This window comes from Molothrus ater, chromosome 1, assembly GCF_012460135.2.
Source record: "Molothrus ater isolate BHLD 08-10-18 breed brown headed cowbird chromosome 1, BPBGC_Mater_1.1, whole genome shotgun sequence".
Lineage (NCBI taxonomy): Eukaryota > Metazoa > Chordata > Aves > Passeriformes > Icteridae > Molothrus > Molothrus ater.
In genome coordinates this window covers 70,283,534-70,303,887 of record NC_050478.2, presented here as the reverse complement: position 1 = coordinate 70,303,887, position 20,354 = coordinate 70,283,534, and the positions used below count along the sequence as shown (strand labels likewise).

The window sequence follows — 20,354 nt, the reverse complement described above, 5'->3', positions numbered from 1 at the left end:
CGATTCCTGGATGCTTCTTTGGTTTAGTCTCTGAGGTTCAGTCCTAATCTTTTCTAGGCTGTTTTTATGGCAACACTGATGCTGATTACAACCAAGATAATTTCTCTTGCTTTGCACTGGTATTAATTCAACCAGCTTGTAGTGAATAAAATAAGGACTATCATTTATAGGAAATGTGTGAGTTAGAACACAGAGTACTTGCATTTGATAAAAAAAAAAAAAATCAGGCTGCAATTTCATGAGGACCAATACAACATGTGCACTGTATAAATTGACTAATACGTCAATTGCCTTTTTCATAGGTCATCAAAGAAAAGTCACATTTCAATGAAACAGAAACAAAAGAAAAGAAGCCACCAGATTCAACAGGTTAGACTATTTTTTTTCTCTGATCAGCTTCTAGTTCCTAAGAAATAACACAGAAATAGCCATGACTTTCCTGAGCAACTCCAGTGGAGTTGCTTGGGTTATGCATGTGTTCATCAGCATGAGTGAGCACAGGGTATCCAACTGCTCAATAAGTTGCTTTGCATGAGGAGTTTATTAACCTTGACTTGGCTGAGAGTAACTTTGAGTGAGAGAAACATTTTCTAGTGCTGTGTCTCAAAGAAAGCATTTGGGACCCATGAAATCCCAGTTTTAAATAAGTAGTCTTCTCTTGCTTAGGAGACACTTGTACTGACCTTGAAGGTGGGAGAGGAAAACAAAAACCTAGCTCAAAATTCAACAGAAGTTATGCTAAGTGTGCAGCCCTACTTTAATACTGTTACTGACTATCAGAAAACCACTGACATATTACTTTGTAATCTGTTATAGATGGGGACATCCAACAGAGTCAATCCTGCTCTCAGGAAGAAGAAGTTGATAAGCTCAACAAGGAAAATGCCAAGAGGGAAAGTTCCCTTGTGCTTGAAGTGGATCCTCCCAGGTTTCATACTGAAGAGTCAGAGGAGAAACAAGATAATTTGTCTTTAGAAAGCCATTACGAATATAGGAGAAACTCTTTTCAGGAATCCTTCACTCCAGAAAAGCAGCAGGAAGAAGATGCTGTTGATGATGCTTGTCAAAAACTAACTGTGCAGGAGATAGAGAGTGAGTCCCCAGCAGCTGAGGAGACGAAGGAACATCAGGTGCCTGAAGATGCACTTGAGGAACAACAAGAGGAGAAAGAGAGTGAAGGAAAGGAAAATGCTGATAAGAGTGAAAAAGGTGCTGAGGAACCACCAGCTCCTTCCCAAAAGGAAGATGAGGCAGAACAAAGTTATGATGAAGAGGTATCAGAGGGAAGGTAAGGTCTGAAACCAAAACTACACATTCTGAAGAGACCTTTGCTTCAGAAAAATGTGTGGTTCAAGTTTCATGTCAAAGTGGCTGATTAATACAAATATTGGTGAAAATTTAGCCTAATACAAAAGTGAAAAATTTGTTTATGTCTGTGATCTGAGTGAAATTATACTCTTAAAAAAGCCAGGCAAACAATCCACCACACACAGTATTAGCAGTGTGCTGTAGTTGTTTGCTTGGGAAATATATTAGAAACCCTGGAATTACATTATGCTATTCTTTATCTCTGAGAAGAATTCTCCCATGGTTATGTCTATATACTGAAATGTCATATAACATCAGCAAAATATATTAGGCCATCTGCCAACTGGGAATTAACTTACTGCAAATGTAGTAATTTAAATGACAACATAAAAATGTTTAAATAAAATAAATTAATAAAAACTATTAAAAATAATAATAAAAAATTTGCCTAGGCAATTGACCTAATAAATTTGTGTACTGCAATTCTATCTTTGCTGGATTTAATATATAGCCTTTCAGGGATAAACAAGTTTAAGGCCTCAGGAACCTGTATGAACAAAGGGGAAATTCAGTGCTCTCCCCTTCCTTTAAAGGCAAGATTGATAGCCTAATGTCAAGTTTAGAAGACCTCAGGTGAGGTTTTCAGTAACTGAGAAATGTTTTGCTGTCATGATTAATTTAAGGGCCATTTTTATTTCTCAAAATGAATATTAAACCAGTTAATTTTACACCATGAAACAAAATAGCTTAATGTTATTCAAATGCAATATCTGTGTAGGCATTTTTCACCTATGTTTCTAAAGTTGCTCTGCTTTAAATGTACTCTGCACTAATACCATGTTTTGTCCTTGCAGGTGTAAACGCTGCGAAAAAGGTACAGGAAATTCTAGTTCAATCCCTGGGCAGACCTGCCAATTTGAGCATAGTAGTAGAAGTGAGCATCAAGTGCATGATGAAAGTCTTGTCAAAGATGACAACAAAAAGAGCAGAGTAGTTGCAGAAAGTGCTGATGGCATATGTAAAACTATAAAAAGCTCTTAAAGGAAGTATCTTAAAGGCAATGCATTTGGTATTACAGTGATGAACAGAGACAGAGATCTGTAGAAGAGAAGGACTTTGTGATTCTAATTATTAGGGGAAAAAGATGTGCATGGTAGCTCTGATGGGAAACAGTTTTTCATGGGCTGCATCTTAAGCTGATGAGAAGTAACACGATTCTGCTTGCTTTCATATTAGAGGCTTCTTCTCTGTCAGAAATTATTCAAAATTAATTTGCTTCTGCCACAACTGCTCCACTAACACTATCCTCTCTCCCTCTTCTTTTAACAAAAGAGCTAAAATCCCTAAGTGTAGAGTGGAGGGAGAAATTATATCAGGTGTGGCAAACTTGGTCAGCCTGAGGAAGTGTTGAGAATGTGTGTTAACAGGGAATCTGCAATGCTGTGGACATAGCCTGAAAAAACAGCTTGCTCATATTCATACCACTGTGATCTGAAGTGAGAACAACTGCAGGCTACAAAGTAAAGAAATACAGACTTTTGTGTGTAAGCCTGAATGATGCTGTTTAACAATCAGATAAATGGTGCTCATGCACCAAACTTTGAAGCAGTGCTCACCATGGTGAGGCAGAGATTTCTAATATCAGACCTCCATCTTGAGCATTTCAGTGGCTATTGCTGTAAATGAGATTATGGCATGTGAGGAGGTGGCCTGAAAGACTTGGAAATATATGAGTGTGCATGTGCATACACAAGAGTCAAGATGAATGTATCTGCTTTGGTAAAGGGGGGAGAGTGTAGGAGGGAAACATTTATTACAGGGTTGTGCTAGGTTTTTGTAGCAGAAAACAGGAGATAACACACTAAAACTTTTAAATCCATAAACTGTTGTGAGCTCTGGGAGATTTTTATGGATGATATTAAGGTTATAGTGTCTCTGTTGGAACATCTTTGATCTGCAATAGGAAATTGTTCTTGAACAGGGAAACATCTCTGGTTTGTGGGAAAAGAAAAATGGGGTCTGCAATGGGGAACATCTTGAAGGCAAAAACTTAAACATAGTTTTGAAAAGTAGTCTGGCATCTTTAAAAAAATATTTCCTTGCCCAAAGTTTGGTAATGTTTTTAGCTGAGCTTTCAGAAATACATTTTCTTCTGTCACTTACATGCTGGTGCTGATGGAGTTTGTGTTAGAGTCAAATTTTGCCTTAGGTTAGAGGTTTTCTTGGCATTTTTGGGTCTCAGTAACATGCAAAGACCCATACTTACAGTAGTGCAATTCAAACTCCGCAGAATCCCAAGTAGGTGGCAAACTTCCAGAAGCCCCAGCTTTTCACAATTCCTTGACCATGAACTAACTTCCTGACCATGTAAGTTATTAACACTGTCAAGGAAAAATCTAGGTACACAGCTGGTGTCCTGGAAAAATGGACATTCACTGTGAATAAGGACAATCTACTGCCACATTAATGACCAAAGTGTTCCTGCCAGCTACATGCTGTCGTGGGGTTTCTTGTTTGTGTTTTTGATCATTTTCACTGGAGTAATGAATGGTTTTAAAATTGCTCAACAAGCCTCACACAAAAAGGAGCTGGCATTCCAAACCAGAAAGCTCATATTGAAACACTGGGGCTGTAGCCCTCCCAAATGGTTGAAGAAGTATTTGTCACCTTGGTCAGCCAAAGGTCACTCTCAGGAGTATCAATCAAATGAAAAACAACTTGGGTATGAAATTGAAGTCACAACTGCCTGCAAAAAGTCCAAATTAGGCATGGAGGGCTGGTCTCCAGCAGGGATTTTGACCAGGATGGCAGAAAGGTCCAGCATGTGGAGGTCCAGAAAGTAACACTTGAGACCTGCCAAAACTCCATAGCTGCTGCAGTGCAATGTTGGGAACCATCCCTCCTCTGTGCCCCTCTTTACCTTTTATCTGCCATCTTTTTTTAAGGGCAGAAATTCTTCAAAGCAGCATATGAGAGTTTCCTTGTGTCCTGAGGCATACTGGAAACCCCAAGTGCTGTCCACCATGGTGAAACTCCCTCATGTACACAAGCTCTAAATGTAATCTTTAAAGGTGATGACCACACTGTGGAGAAGGACAAGTTTTGTCAGTCAGTTGAGAAGGGGAGTCACTGTCAACACCAGAAGCTAGGAAATAGCCTCTCTTAGCTGGGCCTGCAGGACAGTTGTTTCTCTTCCTATTCCACCAGAGAGTTACAGTGCATACTCATCTATTAACAGCCCCTGAGGAGGAAATAATATTTTAAAAAATCAGAGATTAGGCTGAATTGCAGAGGCCCCTTGTGGATATGAAGCTACATTGGTACAGTCTAGTGGTCTTCACCTCTCCCAACTGTTGTATGAAAGATGATAATTTAAAAAAAGGAGTCCTTGTCTCGGTAGTGTAGCTCCCAACAACCACCTCATTTCTGAGCCAAAGCTTATGGAATAAAACCCTTGTTCAATAACAGAGAAAGACCTCTCTATAAAGCTTACAGTAAGTGTATTCAGTTCTTAAATGAACTTATCTGGGGAAAAGAGGAACTAAAATAGGGGGTAGACAAGCACTGCATGTGACTGCTAATATGGTCTCTGTTGGTTTTGTCTTTTTTAGATGATATTCCTACTCCACCAGCACCATTTGATCACCGGATTGTCTCAGCCAAAAGGGTGGGGATCAGCAATTACTATAATGTCAACGAAGATGAAATTCTGGGAGGGTAAGTCAGGTGTAATAAATCAACTTGGAAAGCAAGGCACAAATTTACAGCCAAGCACCCTAGGAGGTGAATGGAGGCAACATGCCCCACTAGAGCTGAAGTCATGAAAGTATAAGCTCTTAAAGTGCTTTGTAGAGGGACGAAAAGAGGAGACTGGTTTTATAGTGAGAGTGAATTTTGGCCTGCTATTTGGCACCAGCAGACTTGGCCTGTGTTTGGCAGTGTTCTAGGCCAGCCAAATGCCATCAGGCTTTATGACAGGGCTCCTAGGATGCTGAAATACTTTACCTCAAATTACAGCCAGCAGTATGTAGACACATATTGTAGTCTTCTTCCTCTCAGTGAGTCTCATCCCTGAAAACACATTCTTATTTTCAGATAGATTAGCAGGCTGATCTGACAGGCCATGGAGTTACTTACCCCTTGTGCTGTCATTGTTTAGGAGAGTGGGATATTGTAATTTTCATGGCAGCATATTCTTGGATAAGGCTTTATATCATCAAGAAAACACAACCCTCCCAAGGAGGAGAATGATGTGATGGAGAGGGGCAGATGATGCATAGAAGTGAGCCATTATCCTTACAGTATATCCTTGACTTTCCTGGGATTGGTCATTATGAGGTAAGTATAGTGAATCATACAAATGGGGTAGTACCAGATAGAACACTGTGTGATGCTGATATGCCTAAATGAGTAGTAGCAAGTACAATCTACACAACAAAAGAGCAGCAACAGAGCAGTTGAAATGAAAGCTCGTAGGGAGAGGATAATTTATGGTTTTTTATAGTGAAGTTTACACTCGGAGTTGACACCTGTACCACTGGATGATGTTTGTTTCTCCTTTTTTCTAGAGGGCGTTTTGGGCAAGTGCACAAATGTGAAGAGAAAGCAACAGGTCTCAAGCTGGCAGCCAAAATTATAAAAGCACAAGGTCCAAAACAGAAGGTTGGTGGAGAATGATATTAGTCTTTTGTTCCCCAATGGATCACACACTGTTCTTCAGCTACACAGCAGGCCATGACCAAGTGTCTCACGAGCCATCACACTCATAGGATCTGCTGCAACACCATTAATTCCAGTTCTATTTCCCTTCTCCTCCAAAACTTCCAATAACTCATCAAAGTTCTATTTTTGGGGTGTTTTCTGTTTCTTTTAAATATTATATATTTTTTTTCCTTTCTGTTGCTAATTCTCTTAGTGTTTTCTTTAATGGTAAAAATATTTGTCAGGCCTGTGACATAGTGTACTCCCTCCCAAGCACACTGTAGCCTTTGTTATAATGACTTGATGTCAGTGGGGGCGATGCTGATAGCAGACATGATCTGGGCACCTGACATCAACACAAATACAGATGAGAGGAATTAGTCTGGGCTGTTTTGCAAATCTCTCGACCATCTGGGACTGGATTTCACTGGAAAGACATGCATGACATCCTTTGTGTGTCATGGGTGTCATCAAAGGCATTCAAGAGTGGGATTTGTCTCAGGTAACTGAGGTTGCTAAGGTATAGCTGTGACCAAGCTGATCTCTAAGAGTCCCTTTATGGTGAATGGAGAGAGACTGACATCATCATTCAGTGTGCCTAAAATAGTTGGGCTGAATGGAGGTACCAGTCCTCCGACTGTAAAGTTAGGTTTTGAGGACTGTTCTGGACTCCTCTCAGCCTGATTTTGTACACCTACAGCTGTTTGAACAAAATCCTCTTCTGCTTCTTTTTTTCCTTTACATCCCTGGGAGCCTGCCTCTTGTCCATGTGGGCTCTTCTCTTTCTTTTCCAGTAAATACCTTAGGTAACTAAATACCTTAGTAAACACCCCAATCAAGCTCTGAGTTCAGCCTGTTAGTTCCTATAGCTTTGACATCTACTGCTGCAGGAGCCCTGAGTTTGGTTGCCACAAGAGAAAACGTGAAGATAACGTAGATTTGCTTCAAATGTAGCCATCTCAGGAAAAAAGTATCTGAAGCAATATACATGGCTCTTTACAGGATGAAGTAAAAAATGAAATCAATGTCATGAACCAGCTGAATCATGTCAACCTCATCCAGCTATATGATGCCTTTGAATCTAAAAATGATATTGTACTCGTAATGGAATAGTAAGTGTGTTCTTGACTTTTCCTTTCTGTGTTTACTACTTTTGCTAGAATTGTCAATTTCCTTCTTGCTTTCTCCTGAAATGAGAAATAGAGCTTCTTACAGGTAGAAAACACATATATGTTCTCATGAACAACAGGAAAAAAAGGGATTTTAAGAGAAAAGTTTTCCCATGCAGCCATTTTTGCATTTTTTCCAGCAGTCTGCCACACTCCTGGTGCTGTAAAGCAACTGCTTCAGTTGCAGATAGAGCTGTGTTACATATCTTATCTTTAATTTAATACTTTAATTTGTGTCAGCCAAGAAACAAACCTCTTAGAATATCTCCTATTCTGGGAGGCAAACAAGAAGACATCTTGCATCAAAGAGGAGCCAGATGTGGGTGTTGTGCCTAATCCTTATATTGGGTGCCTGAAAGGATAAACCTGCTTTTTATGCTGGGTTATCAGGCTAATTAGGCACAAAATACCTGCCTTAAGCTCAGGTTAAGCAGATGTTGTCTTAAGGAAGCGAAAAAGGCCAAAACTAAAACATTGAAATGTGTGGCAGAAGGGTTCAAAGTTAGGTGAATTTGACTATTCTGGACATTCTCAGATTGTACTCTGAATTTGGTCTATATGATTAACATATCACAAAAGAAAGTGTCTGTGCACCTATGAACAGATAAGCTAGAGGCATACTGAAATATGAAGATAAATTAAGTAAATTTTGTTGACTTTAGATAGTTTGAGATTGACCTTTTAGATCCTGTCGCTCTTAAACTCAGAGGGAAGAGACCACAGATTTAAATGCAGATTCTCCATCATGTTGTCTTGGTTTTCCATGGAACGTCATTAATTTCACTGGTCCAAGATGAGAACTCAAGACAGCATAATATTAAATTTCAAGATGTTCATGGTTTTCAATGGATGAGAGACTCGACTCTTAGGCCTGAAGGCGTTCAGGCCAGTATGCATCAGAACTCAGATTTCAGAAAGTTCAGATTAAAGTACAAGCTCATCTTACTGAACTTGACTGTGAATGATAAAAATAGTCAATAGTGTATTTTCTGCATTAGTCTTACTGTATGGGATGGGATTTGAACTTGGTCACTGCTTTATTGTCTTTTTCTCCTCAGCGTGGAAGGAGGAGAGTTATTTGACCGAATTATTGATGAAAACTACAATTTGACAGAGATGGATACAATCTCGTTCATAAAACAGATCTGCAAGGGAATTCAGTACATGCACCAAATGTACATTCTTCATTTGGATCTCAAGGTAGAGTTTTGAGATATATGTTTTGTGCAATGACAGATGTGGAAATTCCATTCTTAATGGTAGGCCATAAAGCTTAGCAGATTCCTGTGGCAGAAACAACAAAGAGCCTTATTCTGCTTTCCTTATTTCAATGCATATTTACTTTAACCACATTGAGATCGGTTAAATTACTACAGGACTAAGTAAATTAGATGAAAATTGTGGTCATATGTCATCAAGCTTCATAGTGCCTAAATTTTCCACAGAGTGATTTCATAGAAAGCCAGCAGTTGACTACAAATACATTGCTATTTTAAATTTCAATACTTAGGTCCCAAGATACTGTACAAATATTATTTAATTCAACTGCACAAGATGCATGTTTTACACATCAGCTGTGGGGTGGCAATTGTCCCTGTTTTTTACTATGCAGAAAGGCATGAGTGAGTAGAACTAAATTCAAGGGTCATTGAGGATCAATGTAAGCCCACGCAATTTTCTGAAGACTACACTCAACTGCTGTTGTCATGAAAAGGCATCAATAGATAGCTAGATTAAGGGAAAGTACATTAAAGAGTACTTTCTGAAATGAAAGGAATAAAAATAGTCAGTGGTTAATGTAACAAATATGTCTAGTGTAGCTGAAAGCCCAGAGAAAGGTCGCAGATCCTCTACCATGCACGTGTACATGTACAAGTACTCTACCGTGTAATTGCACATTCTCACTCTGGTCAACTGCAAATGGTCAAGTGACACCCCTTAGAAAACATTTGTTATTATTTTTCATTAAAGTGTACACTTGAGCTGGGTCTTTTTCCCTTAGCCCCATTTTTTATTAAGTAATGGACTTGTTTCTTACCTCTATTTAGTGCAAGAATAAAATGGGATGATGTCTTTAGTTTTATGACTGGCTAGAAAGCTTCCTAGTGATCCCTGTGCTTTACAATACAATAAAAAGAAACAAGGAGTGCACAAGATGGTTTTCTCTTTGGTGAGATTTTTATAACAGCTGCTGGTTTTGGCTTGTAATAGTTGAGTTAATATAGTACATCTTTAATGTTGTTAGCATACATATTATTGCAGTGGTTAAGGAAATGAGCAGATGCTTGTTGGGACCTGCTTCTGTAGCCGATCGATGACCAGACTTACTTTTCTCTTTCTCTATAAACATCCAGTTACCTAGAAACCTGTCAAACAGAAGTTCACACAGTTCTTTGGGACACATTAATTATGATCTTGAGATGGCACGGTTTTAATATGAGGTCAAACTGCTGACAAAAAGATAAATATACAATCCAAGAAATTAATCCCAAAGACCTCTTTTCATGTGCTCGCCAGCTACAGCTTCTCCCTTCTGTTTTGCTTGTTCATAGATTGCTGTCAGTAATAAATGAGTTTGGGAAAGAAAGCTTGAAATTGAAAGAAAATCGTCTTGACCATAATCATCCAGGACCTCAGAAACTATGGACAGATGGTTTTAAAAGTCCTACATGTAAAATGAATTAGTAATGGTGACAAAGGTTAACTAATGTTTTAAGTGTTGAGGGCTGTTTTGTTTCAAAGAGGACTCACTGAGCAACAAGACAGAGTAGCTATAAAAGTGCTGGCAGTGAATATGGGACTGTGCTTTAGGTATTTACATTTCAAAGACAATTGGCCAAATCCTTTTCTCAGTTCCTTCTGTAAGAATTTGGAGTAATTCTTGGAAGTTAATTGATTCTTCCAGGAAAGTGAAGAGTAACATTTAGCCCTATGGAAATCCAGAGAGATTTAACCTGTGAATCCTATTTTTTGCTATAACACCTGAAAAAAACATAAAGTTGATGTGAGCGGCTTAATATATTAATGTTCAATCTGACAGAACATTTGGGCACTCAGAAATGTAAAGCTACAAGACAAATTTCAAAGCCCAAAAAATGTAATTAAAAAAAAAAAATCAGTGTGAGCTTATTAAGGTCTGTAAAGTCACAGTGAAAGCATCCTGAAACCCCTTCTTGGAAGTCTGTGTTCCCTGTCCCCCTCCCCCTAATGAGTTCTTTATCTGAACTGCTGCCTTATGTCAAAGTGAAAAGCTGTAGAGTAGAAAAAGCAGTTGGAAGGCACAAAATGCATGGCTCTGATTGCTGTGGGACAGCAAGAGGGGTATCCATGCAGAGAGATCTGAACAAGGAGGAAAGCAGAAGGTGCTTATGAGATATTTGCACTGTTATTAGTGTTTTTCTCCCTATAGTTTACTAAAAGCCCAGTTTTTCATATTTGTTTCTCATTCAAGTTTTTTTTTTCTTTTTTTGTTTCTCTTGGCAGCCTGAGAATATCCTATGTGTGAACCGAGAGGCAAATCAAATAAAAATTATTGATTTTGGATTGGCAAGAAGGTACATGCATGTGTTCTCACTAACCATAAATGAATTAGGAAACAATGAAAAGAGTATTGCATCCCTGCAATGATATATTTGATACATAATGGTCTTCTAGTGTTCTTAGGACAAATTTGTTTTTCTTAACCAGGGATATCTTGTAATACGCAATGTTTGAAGCTGAATGAAAAAGATTTGTCCTGAAACCTTCTTTTCAGGTAGATGATTGAAAGAGGGTTGATTTTCACTAAGAATGCATATAAATAAGTATCTTGGAACAGGTAAAATGGACAAAACCAGTGGTGCGTCTTTTCTAGTCTCTTGCTTCCAGTATTAAGAGATTCTTAAAAAGAGAGTGTAAGATACCATTGAGGGGTCTTACAATATATCCCATGCTATATCCCTTTCTAGTTTAATTAGGTGCTATAATCTCAGTGAAGGATTTACTGGTTAAAAATTTCATGCCTATGATATGGAGAAATCCCAAAAGGATGGTAAGACCTGCTCTAAGAAGTCCTCAAATTACAAATTTCTTCCTTTTTGTAGCAATTGCATTTTGTCCTAGTATGATACAAAGCTTGAAAATACTTTTTGTTCTATATGTGGGTATATTTCTTTTAGTTTGAGCCTCTGTCTGTCCTTGTTTTCCTACTGAATTTTCTGTATGCTTCTGGAATTCCTCTAAGTGCTAGACAATTGATGATGTAGCTTTAATAAGAACTGTAATTGATGTCCTTTGTTAATGTTTCCATTTCCTAGATATAAACCCAGGGAAAAACTTCGAGTTAACTTTGGGACTCCAGAATTTCTTGCTCCTGAAGTTGTGAATTATGAGTTTGTCTCTTTTCCTACAGACATGTGGAGTTTAGGAGTCATTGCTTATATGCTGTAAGTAGGATTCAGTATCTGCTTTGGAAGCTGTTTCTGTGTTGAACTGTGTCAGTCATCCAAGTTTGTTGTTATACTGGAAGAGTGAACAACTGTGTACCCAAAATAGGAAATTTTGACTTCTTTCCAAGTTCCATATTGAGAAATCTCTCCTCTTTTCCAATTGCCATGAACTTTTTGTCTTTGTTTTTTTGCACATATCTCAGGAGTGTTTGGGCATCACACTTCCAGAATAATGTAAGCAGCTTGGTAAATTCCCAGTGGTTAGTACAAGACTAGTCAGAGGTCTAGAAAATATGAAAGACAGTAATGCCATGAAAGACAATAATGCTTGGTGTGTTAGAGGAGAGGGGTGATTAAACATGTAAATAGATGAGAAAATGGGAATGGTCTGGAGACCTTCTTAGAGAGTAGTATTTTGTAAGTTAGGCCAGAGCGACAGAACAATCTTAGCTGGCACATTGGAGACCATGTACAGGAAGAGGGAAAGACAGGAGGACTGAACATATTCCTTTTTACTTCAGCCTCACTGGATTGTCTCCTTTTTTGGGTGATGATGACAATGAGACCCTCAACAACATCCTGGCCTGTAACTGGGATTTTGAAGATGAGGAATTTCGAGATGTTTCTGATGAAGCCAAAGATTTCATATCAAAGCTTCTCATCAAGGAAAAATGGTATATAATCCTGTATCTTTGAAATGTGTATTTCATGCCATCATGACACATTTGTATCACTTGTGCTGCTCCACTGCAGAACTAATATGACTTATAAGTTTTTTATGCCCACATACAGTATTATAATGACACTTCATTGATGTTGTTCCTTGTATCCATCAAATGCTCTGAAATTACCTGAATACATTTTTGCTCTGAAACAAAACTTAATTAATCTGCTGTCTGTCATACTGTTCTGAAATGACAGTGTTGCAAGATGGCAGAACACATGACCTGTAGCAGATAATTGCTGAATTGTAAGATTCTGGGAAAAACTCTTAATAGCATTCTGGTTTTCCTCTAGCTGGAGATTAAGTGCAACTGCTGCCTTAAAACACCCATGGTTAACAGACCACAGGCTCCACTGCAGACTCCAGGTCCCTACATTTAAATATCCTTGTGCATCTACTGTTGCCTTCTTGTGCTGCCACATTATTTTGCTTTGACATTTTTCTTAACTTCATTTGAGTCTTTGTTGCTGATTAATTTCTTGCCACTGTGAGCCACGTGTGTCCCTTTGCTTTTTTTTTAGCTGTTAGAATTTGCATGCTCACGGTTTGCTTATGAGTTCTTGCATGTCTGGGAGGAAATAAAAGATCCTGCAATGCTGTGTGTTGCTGAGTGGATCAATTTCTTATCAAAATGAAAGTATTTACAAAATGAGCACTGAATTACCATATGAAAAGAATTTTCCAGCTAGGGATGATTCTTGTTCCTACTTTGAAAACCCTTTCAGGCTCTCCTGAAGATCCCCTGAGTGCTGTTTCATCCTACCTCTTCCAAAGAGATACCTTTCCCTACAGAGCTTGGAACTTCACCTGGTGCATACCTTGGTACCTAAACACCTTCTTGCCCTTCAGTGGTAGCCAGTTTAGTGGCCAACAGAGAAGAAGTTGTTTGCTCAAGCAAACAATTCAGTTGGGCTGAGTTGGAGGAGCAACAAGATTTTAAATCACTTTGGTTATTCCTGTGTCAGTAATTTTTGGAGATTCACGCTGTTGGTGACACCTCTGTTGGCTGTTTCTAAGTGAGTTCACTCCGTGGTTCAGTGGTTCACAAGGGGATAATTTTAAGCAGTTTTCAGAATTTTTACAGCAGTTAAAGTGCAATATTCACTTCTTTCTTTGCAGGCAAAGCACTTCTGTGTTAAATAAAATGACTGCTGTATTGCCTAGGATGTATATGTCAAGATGCATTTTCATATACAGCCATCATTAAGAATTAATAGATGATATTTTTAATTAACAAAATAATGTTATTAAAATAAAAAAATTATGATGCTAATCAAGCAGAGGTAGCCCTACTGGTAAGGCAATGGGATGGACTGAACAGCATCTTGTCAGATCTGTCCTTGCAAGATGTTCCCATTATAGACTAAGGATAACTAGAATTACTATAAAACAGGATGTAAAAAAAAATAAAATAAATTACTCTAATTTTCACTTAAATTTAGTTTTTGTTGTAATTTCCCAGAACAGCAATGCCCATGAGATTATTAGACGATTTGTAAGTTAGTGTGCACAGTAAAAATAGGACAGTTTGTCATGGTTATCTTCAGAGGTTTTTGTAGGATATAATTTGACTCCTTTAGTTGGGCTCCAGTGAGGCTCTGATTTCTGCAATCTGGGGAACAGTCTTTTCCAAATGCTGCAAGAACACAAACTGCTGTCCTTCCTATCACCATCTTTTTTTCTCAGGAAACCCTACCCTAATGCAAACTTTACAGCTCATGTTGTCCTTTGCATCTTCTCCCCCAATATTTTTTTGGTCATACTTGTGCTTTGCAAAATAGCTTCACTAAACATGCTGATGTTGCAGTGCTCTTCTGCCATTACCTTAAGCAGAAGTAAGATGTGATTGATCTTCAATTAGTGCTCCAATAACGGTGTCTTTTCTTTTTTTTCCCCTTAGAGAAAGGCTAAAGGTGACTGTGTGTCTCAAGCACCCCTGGCTAAATAACCTCTCTGAAAGAGCTGCCAAACAGAAGGTTTGTTTCAGGTCCCAAATGTTCCTTCAAATGTAAAATCTGTAGCCCCTGTGGAAGCGATCAGTGGACAGCTGAAAACCTTGGGTAGTACAAAGTGCACAGTCCAAACTGTATTCACCACCACCATCCCTGCTGCTGTCTGGAAAGCATTCAAAATGTAAACTGTTTCTATTACTTATACCAAGTAACAGCAACGTGCAAAATAATTAATGGTTATGGAGCCATATGTGCTGCAAACCCTGGCCATTTTAGAGGGAATGGTTATGCTCCCACTGGCTCTCATGGGGCAGGGATTTCACCCAATAATTTTTCAGTGCTGAAAGCTTTCAGGTTTTCATGCTGTGGTTATAAGTACAATTTTAAAAAGGGTAGAAATATGAAAAATAAAAACTTTTTAGCAGAGGCACAGGCCAGACCCTCAGGGCAGCTTGACTAACTGCAGCAAAATCAAAGCAAGGTGACCCCTAAAAGAAGCTGCTCCACACGTCTGAGGACCCAGTTCTGACAGGGCACTTACCTCCCCCTTCAGCAACCCAAACGAGTCTGACAGAGCATCTCTCTGTCCTTTCTCCATGGCTCCTTGTCTTTGCCCTTTCATTAACAAACAGTTCATTAGTGGTTCTCAGCCTGGCTTGGTTGCCTCCCCGGGGGATGAGGCAGACTCAAGTCTGCTCTCTTTTTCTGTCCCTGGTCTTTGACTCACTTGGCCACTTTGAAATCGCGCTGCCTCAGGCGCTGCAGTCTCTCCATAAACCAATACTCCAATTCCCACCACCACTTTCACCAATTACCACAAAAATTGGTGGCTCTGTTCAGGGACCAGGGGAACTGCTCAAAGGTTCTGGAGGCCATCTCTGGGCAAAACTCAGTGGAGGTTCAAGATGTGAATTAGGCTGAGAACACACACATACTCTATAAAACCACTTCCTTTTAGTAGTGAGCCATGAGTAACAACAGGATGCCAAAATAAAAGTAGTCCACCTTTCACCACTTGCCAAAAGGCGAGTTTTTAATGGTGCCATCATCCATCATCTGCTTGGTAGGACAAGTGATATACTGGCTTTTTTTGCAACAAGTTTTTTCCAGGAACACGTCGAAAACAGAGTATTGTGAGGGGTTGAAATTTTTGTTCTAAGTAAGATTAGAGCAGATTTTATGCAGAATAGTGGAATAACACAGAAGGTAATGATCTTTACATGAGCTATTTCAAAGACATGAAGATGCCTCTCAGTGCATACAGTGGAAGCCAATAAGGACTAAGGTACCACTATCACATCCCACTTGCTCTCTGAAGCCATGCAACTTCCTGATATGGTAATATCTGAACATTAGCTTCTGGAGAAGAAATCCAGTGGGAATTTATACCTCTTTGTGATCCTCAGTATTCACCCTCACTTCACTGTTGCTGAGACAGATTCCATGAAGCTTTGGTCCACTCACCTGTGTGCTTCTACACAGCAGATTTCTAAACAGGTTTTCCAGCCCTGTTGCAAGATTAGTGCTTGTATCTGGGTTTCCCATTTCAAGCCACTAATTTGCGGCAACAAACACAACAACAAAATGGTGAAAATTCTCCCTCTGTAATGCAGGAAGCACTGCATTACACAATTTTCTGTTACAACCAAATTCAACTTTAAGATAAATTGACTGTCCAACAGCAGTCAAAATTATTTTTAAATAAACTTTTAATAGCTTTGTAACATAGTAACCTACCCATGATCTAACTTGCAGGAAAATCTGGTTTTGGCTTTTGCAGTGTTATTTCCTCTGAGTGTGTTTTTCTTTTTGGAGTTTATTTGAGTTTACTTAATGAGTGGATCTAAAGTCATAGCTGTGCTTTATTTTCAAAGAATCCCTTTAGCTATTTTTATCAGGCAAGTAGTATGGTTACCACATTTAACCCAAAATAATGCAGTCAAGTGCCAGTTGATTTAAACCTGGCATTATAAATGCTTGCAGTGGTAACACAAATAAATGGAGAGGTTTGCAGCATGCCTTTGCATACCATGATCTGTATGACAAGAGAGGTAAAAAAAGCAGAGTAGCTGCATTTAAAGAGATACCTCCAGGATCAATTCTCCACTTAACAAAGAAGCCTTGTCTTTTTAATATTGTATAAAACATTTCACAGAAAAGGTGGCTGAGAGAATCCTTTGTAAGCAAGAGGCTTCAGTGCTGCTTTTTTGCACAAAGAAACCACGATGTGGTCATCCCAGAACACTTAACCAAATGAAAAAAATATATTGCTGAATTAACTGGATTCTTGTTTTGTTTATTTTGCAGAAAAGCTGCTGTGTGGTTACTGCTGCTAAGAGATTTGAAAATATCAGTGGTCTTGGTGCTTTAACCCCCTGCCATGACTGAGACTTCTACTAAATGGACCAACAGCACTTTAGTTGCAGGACAAGTCCCAGCATTGTGGAGCTGCTTCTTCTCTATTCAGCTGTTAAAAGAAGGAAAGTATTTCCCTGTGTTGCAGGAACGTGTTTCTTCTGGAGCAGCCTGTTCTCAATCCTGCAAGTGCTACATTAGCTTGGTTTCATAATGAACTTTTCTCTATCTAGTCTTATGTCCTCATTTACTTATGAAAGGCTCCTTAAAGTTTAAATTATCATGTAAAATTAAGTGTTTCTCATCTGAGCCCAGAAGGCAATCTGTCACTATGTTATATCTCTAGCCAAGGTTCATTTGACACTAGAGTCAAATAATTAAAAAAAACAAAAACAATCCAAAGCCCAAAAAAATTGCAGCAAATTGAAAGCTGCCTTCGGCAGAAGATTTGAAGTTTGTTTTTCCTATCACACTAAAATGAGTTAAGGATTAGCTCAGCCCATGTTAAAGCCATGTTAATGTAACACCAGTGGAAGGGAGAAATGAGGCTTTCCTTGTGTACAGGTGAATTTGCTGTGACTGTGGTACAGTACATTTCAGGATTTTTTTGCCTGATGAATTACTGCTCACTGTAAGTACACTTGGATTAATTAAACAAGAAAGAGAAGAAGGCACTATTCACTTGTACTCGTGCAGACCCTGTTCTCCAAAATGCAAATATAATTCAGAGTTATTTTAACAGAGAGTGATTTTATATCAGCTAATCTGTTTAATGCTAATTTAACTGATTAGGACCACTGGCAAAGAGGGAAGTCAGTGCTTTGCTCATTATTACCTCTGTGTACAGGCTCAAGTAAAAATCCTCTGTATTTCTAGTTTTCTTATCTTGCTCCCAAGCCTTTCTGATTCTTAACTAGGTAAAAAAAAAAGAGTCAGAACAGTTGAATTCTTCACCTGAAATTTTTTGATTATGGCTCATCATTAAGTGAATCTAAGTTGCCAAGGCTCTGAACTTAAAATAATGAGGCTTTCTGCTGTATATGGCTTTCTTACTGCTTGGTTTCAGAACTACTGAAATGCAAATTGTAATGAGTATTTTATTTAATCATGCTGTTGTGGTGTCTTTACATTGTCTTTGCTTAATCCAGTTCTGATCAAACCACATATTAATATAGCTATCTCTATATATTTATCTATGGATTTCATATGTTTATATATTTAAGTTCTGTCTTTTTAAAAAAGGGATCAACATAAAGACAAAACAATATTACTCATCACCACGCAATGAATTGCTTCTCACACCTTTGTCCTTTCTGGATGGCATTAATTTTGAAATAAAAAGGGGCCCATTAATGGGACATCATGGCCATCACACTCTCTACAGCCAGTTTGATCCAATGTTTTAAAATTATTGTAGGACATCCCTTAAGACTGCTCCTGTAAATGAACTGGGCTTCTTAAAACTGTGACATCTTAGAAATACTGATGTGTTGCACCAGAGGTTGCAAATACTGCTATCACACACTGACACACCATATAGCTTTTATATGATACAGAGCACTGCCACCTTCAAATCCTCATTTGTAGTCTTTACCAAAGTAAACTTTGCCTAGCAGAAATGGAAGTTTCTTTGGGAAAAGACTGAGCAGTCTCAAAGCAGGAAAATGAGCATATGACTTCTAGGTAGAAGCTGGGCTGCTTGTTTTTAGTCACCATTTATATTTGTCTGGTCAAAATGAAAAGAAAAGTTGCCTTCCTGTTAGGGTTGGAGTTCCCACTCCTGTTCTGATTGTCTTCAAGATATTGTAGCTTCTTGTACAGCACACAACTCAATGATCAGACTAAAATGCAGCAAACTGTTTTGGAATTACAGGATCTCATTATGCACTTTAGTGCCATTGTAGAATTGGATCAGGGTTTTGTTTTTCCTTTGGTAGATTTTACATGGATGAATTGCATGTACTTTAGAATCTTATTAACTATACTGAAATAATAGTGTGACTACAGTCTTTTCTGCTTTGTTACTCAGTTGAATTAAGAGGATTTATTATTTGTTGATATATCCATCTGAGTAGTAATTAAGAGCTTAGTGCCACGAAGATCAGCCCAGTGTTAGAGTGTGTTGCACTGAATGAACCACAAATCCTCCAGGAGCTGTAGGAAAATGTGACCTCTGTTGAGCACATCCCCCAAGTTCATTTGTACAGTCAGAAATAGGAACGCATGGGAGGATAGAAGAGCTGGACATATTTCCCCTCCTTTTACAATTTAGGCATGAGTGGAGGAGGGGACACCTCAGCAGCCTTTGGCTTGTGCTACTGGGCACTGTGCTAACACAAGGCATTTATCTTCCATTCTTCATAACATGGATAATGGTGGTCCCACTCTGGAGTCTTGTCTATAAATTGTCCCACTGTTTCATTCTTAGAACAGCTCCTGCAGTAGGAGCTGAATTTGAGGGACGGCCAGTCAGAGGAGGTTGGACTGAGCAAGTCTCTGCAGTGACTGAAGGTGCCATTTGGTGCCCAGGGTCAACCCCAAGTGGGCCTGCAGGTGTCCAGTGGAAGAGGAAAGAATCCCAAGTGCACTTCTGCTTTTTGCTCCAGTGGTGCTGGATCTGCAGCACTGAGTCAAAAGGGAGGTGCCTTACCTAGGGCCTTACTGTCACCAAGGGTAAAAAATTATACTGCTGTGTAATCATCACTGCTGTGTATAGCAATGTGTCTGAGAAAAATGTCTCCAGAGGTGTTCCTTTGTGTCTTGTATCCACCTCAACATGATAAAGAGCTTCTTTACACTGAGGGTGGCAGAGCACTGGAACAGGCTGCCCAGGGAGATCATGGAGTCTCCCTCTCTGGAGATGTTCCAAACCCCCCTTGATGTGTTCCTGTGTCATCTGCTTTAGGTGACCCTGCCTTGGCAAGGGGGTTGGACTGGACGATCTCCAGAGGTCCCTTTCAACTCTAAAAATTATGTAATTCTGTGATTCTGGGATCTTTCCTGGCTGTTGTAATTTTAGTAAATAATAGCTTGAGACAGATTGTTTTCAGTGGCTTCCTAATTGTGTCTCATTTCACGTTGAGCAGCATGCTGTTTTGTGTGTGTGCCCACATATGCAAGTTTGATTTGCATTCTGTTTTACTTTGCCCTACCTCTGGAAACATTCTAGGGAGAGTTGGACAGGCCTGTAATCAACCTGATCAAGTGGGAGACCTCATTTCTCATTGCAGGAAGGTTGGACTAGATGACCTTTAAAGGTCCAGTCCAACTCAAACTATTCTATGATTCTATGATTTTATGATTTAAGTATGCTCTGTAATGACTAATAGCTAAGTTCTGCTGTGTTAAATCATTGTTTTGACACATCATCATTTATTTTCTACTAGGTCATAATAATACTAAGGCTACTAGGGTCTAATAAGTCACCTATATCTGTGTGAGTCTGCTTATAATTTTTGCTACACATTGGCTTATGTGATTGCATTTCTGTGCTTGTGAGCAGGTGTGAAAAGGCACTGTTCTAGCTGCTTTTATTCCATTTCACTGTATTTTCATGGACAGACAGGGATGACTGCAGGTACCTCAACAGTGGTATAGAAACATCAGTTGCAGTGGGAGGAATGAAGTGCCTAGATGCAGTGCTTGTCTTGTGCATTCTTCCTGACATGTAAAAATTAAAAAATAAAATCCTGGGAACATGACAAGTATCACCTGGCAC

General features: G+C 39.0%; 1 protein-coding gene across 2 annotated transcripts in view; it reads left to right on the top strand.

The window, feature by feature from the left end:
• The window catches only part of MYLK4 (myosin light chain kinase family member 4), a 31,907-nt gene extending 11,791 nt beyond the window's left edge, over positions 1-20,116 (top strand). Inside the window, exons 2-14 of one of the 2 annotated variants that reach the window (XM_036396047.2) lie at positions 303-369; positions 817-1,288; positions 2,163-2,182; positions 4,920-5,025; positions 5,877-5,970; positions 7,012-7,121; positions 8,237-8,378; positions 10,662-10,732; positions 11,474-11,602; positions 12,127-12,279; positions 12,623-12,695; positions 14,230-14,305; positions 16,589-20,116. In XM_036396047.2, the coding sequence (XP_036251940.2) occupies positions 303-369; positions 817-1,288; positions 2,163-2,182; positions 4,920-5,025; positions 5,877-5,970; positions 7,012-7,121; positions 8,237-8,378; positions 10,662-10,732; positions 11,474-11,602; positions 12,127-12,279; positions 12,623-12,695; positions 14,230-14,277 (1,485 nt within the window). In that variant the 3' untranslated portion in view covers positions 14,278-14,305; positions 16,589-20,116. Of the gene's footprint in view, positions 1-302; positions 370-816; positions 1,289-2,162; positions 2,243-4,919; positions 5,026-5,876; positions 5,971-7,011; positions 7,122-8,236; positions 8,379-10,661; positions 10,733-11,473; positions 11,603-12,126; positions 12,280-12,622; positions 12,696-14,229; positions 14,306-16,588 lie in introns of both variants that reach the window. The other variant, XM_054517500.1, reaches the window with a different exon arrangement.
• Positions 20,117-20,354: the final 238 nt, after the last annotated feature.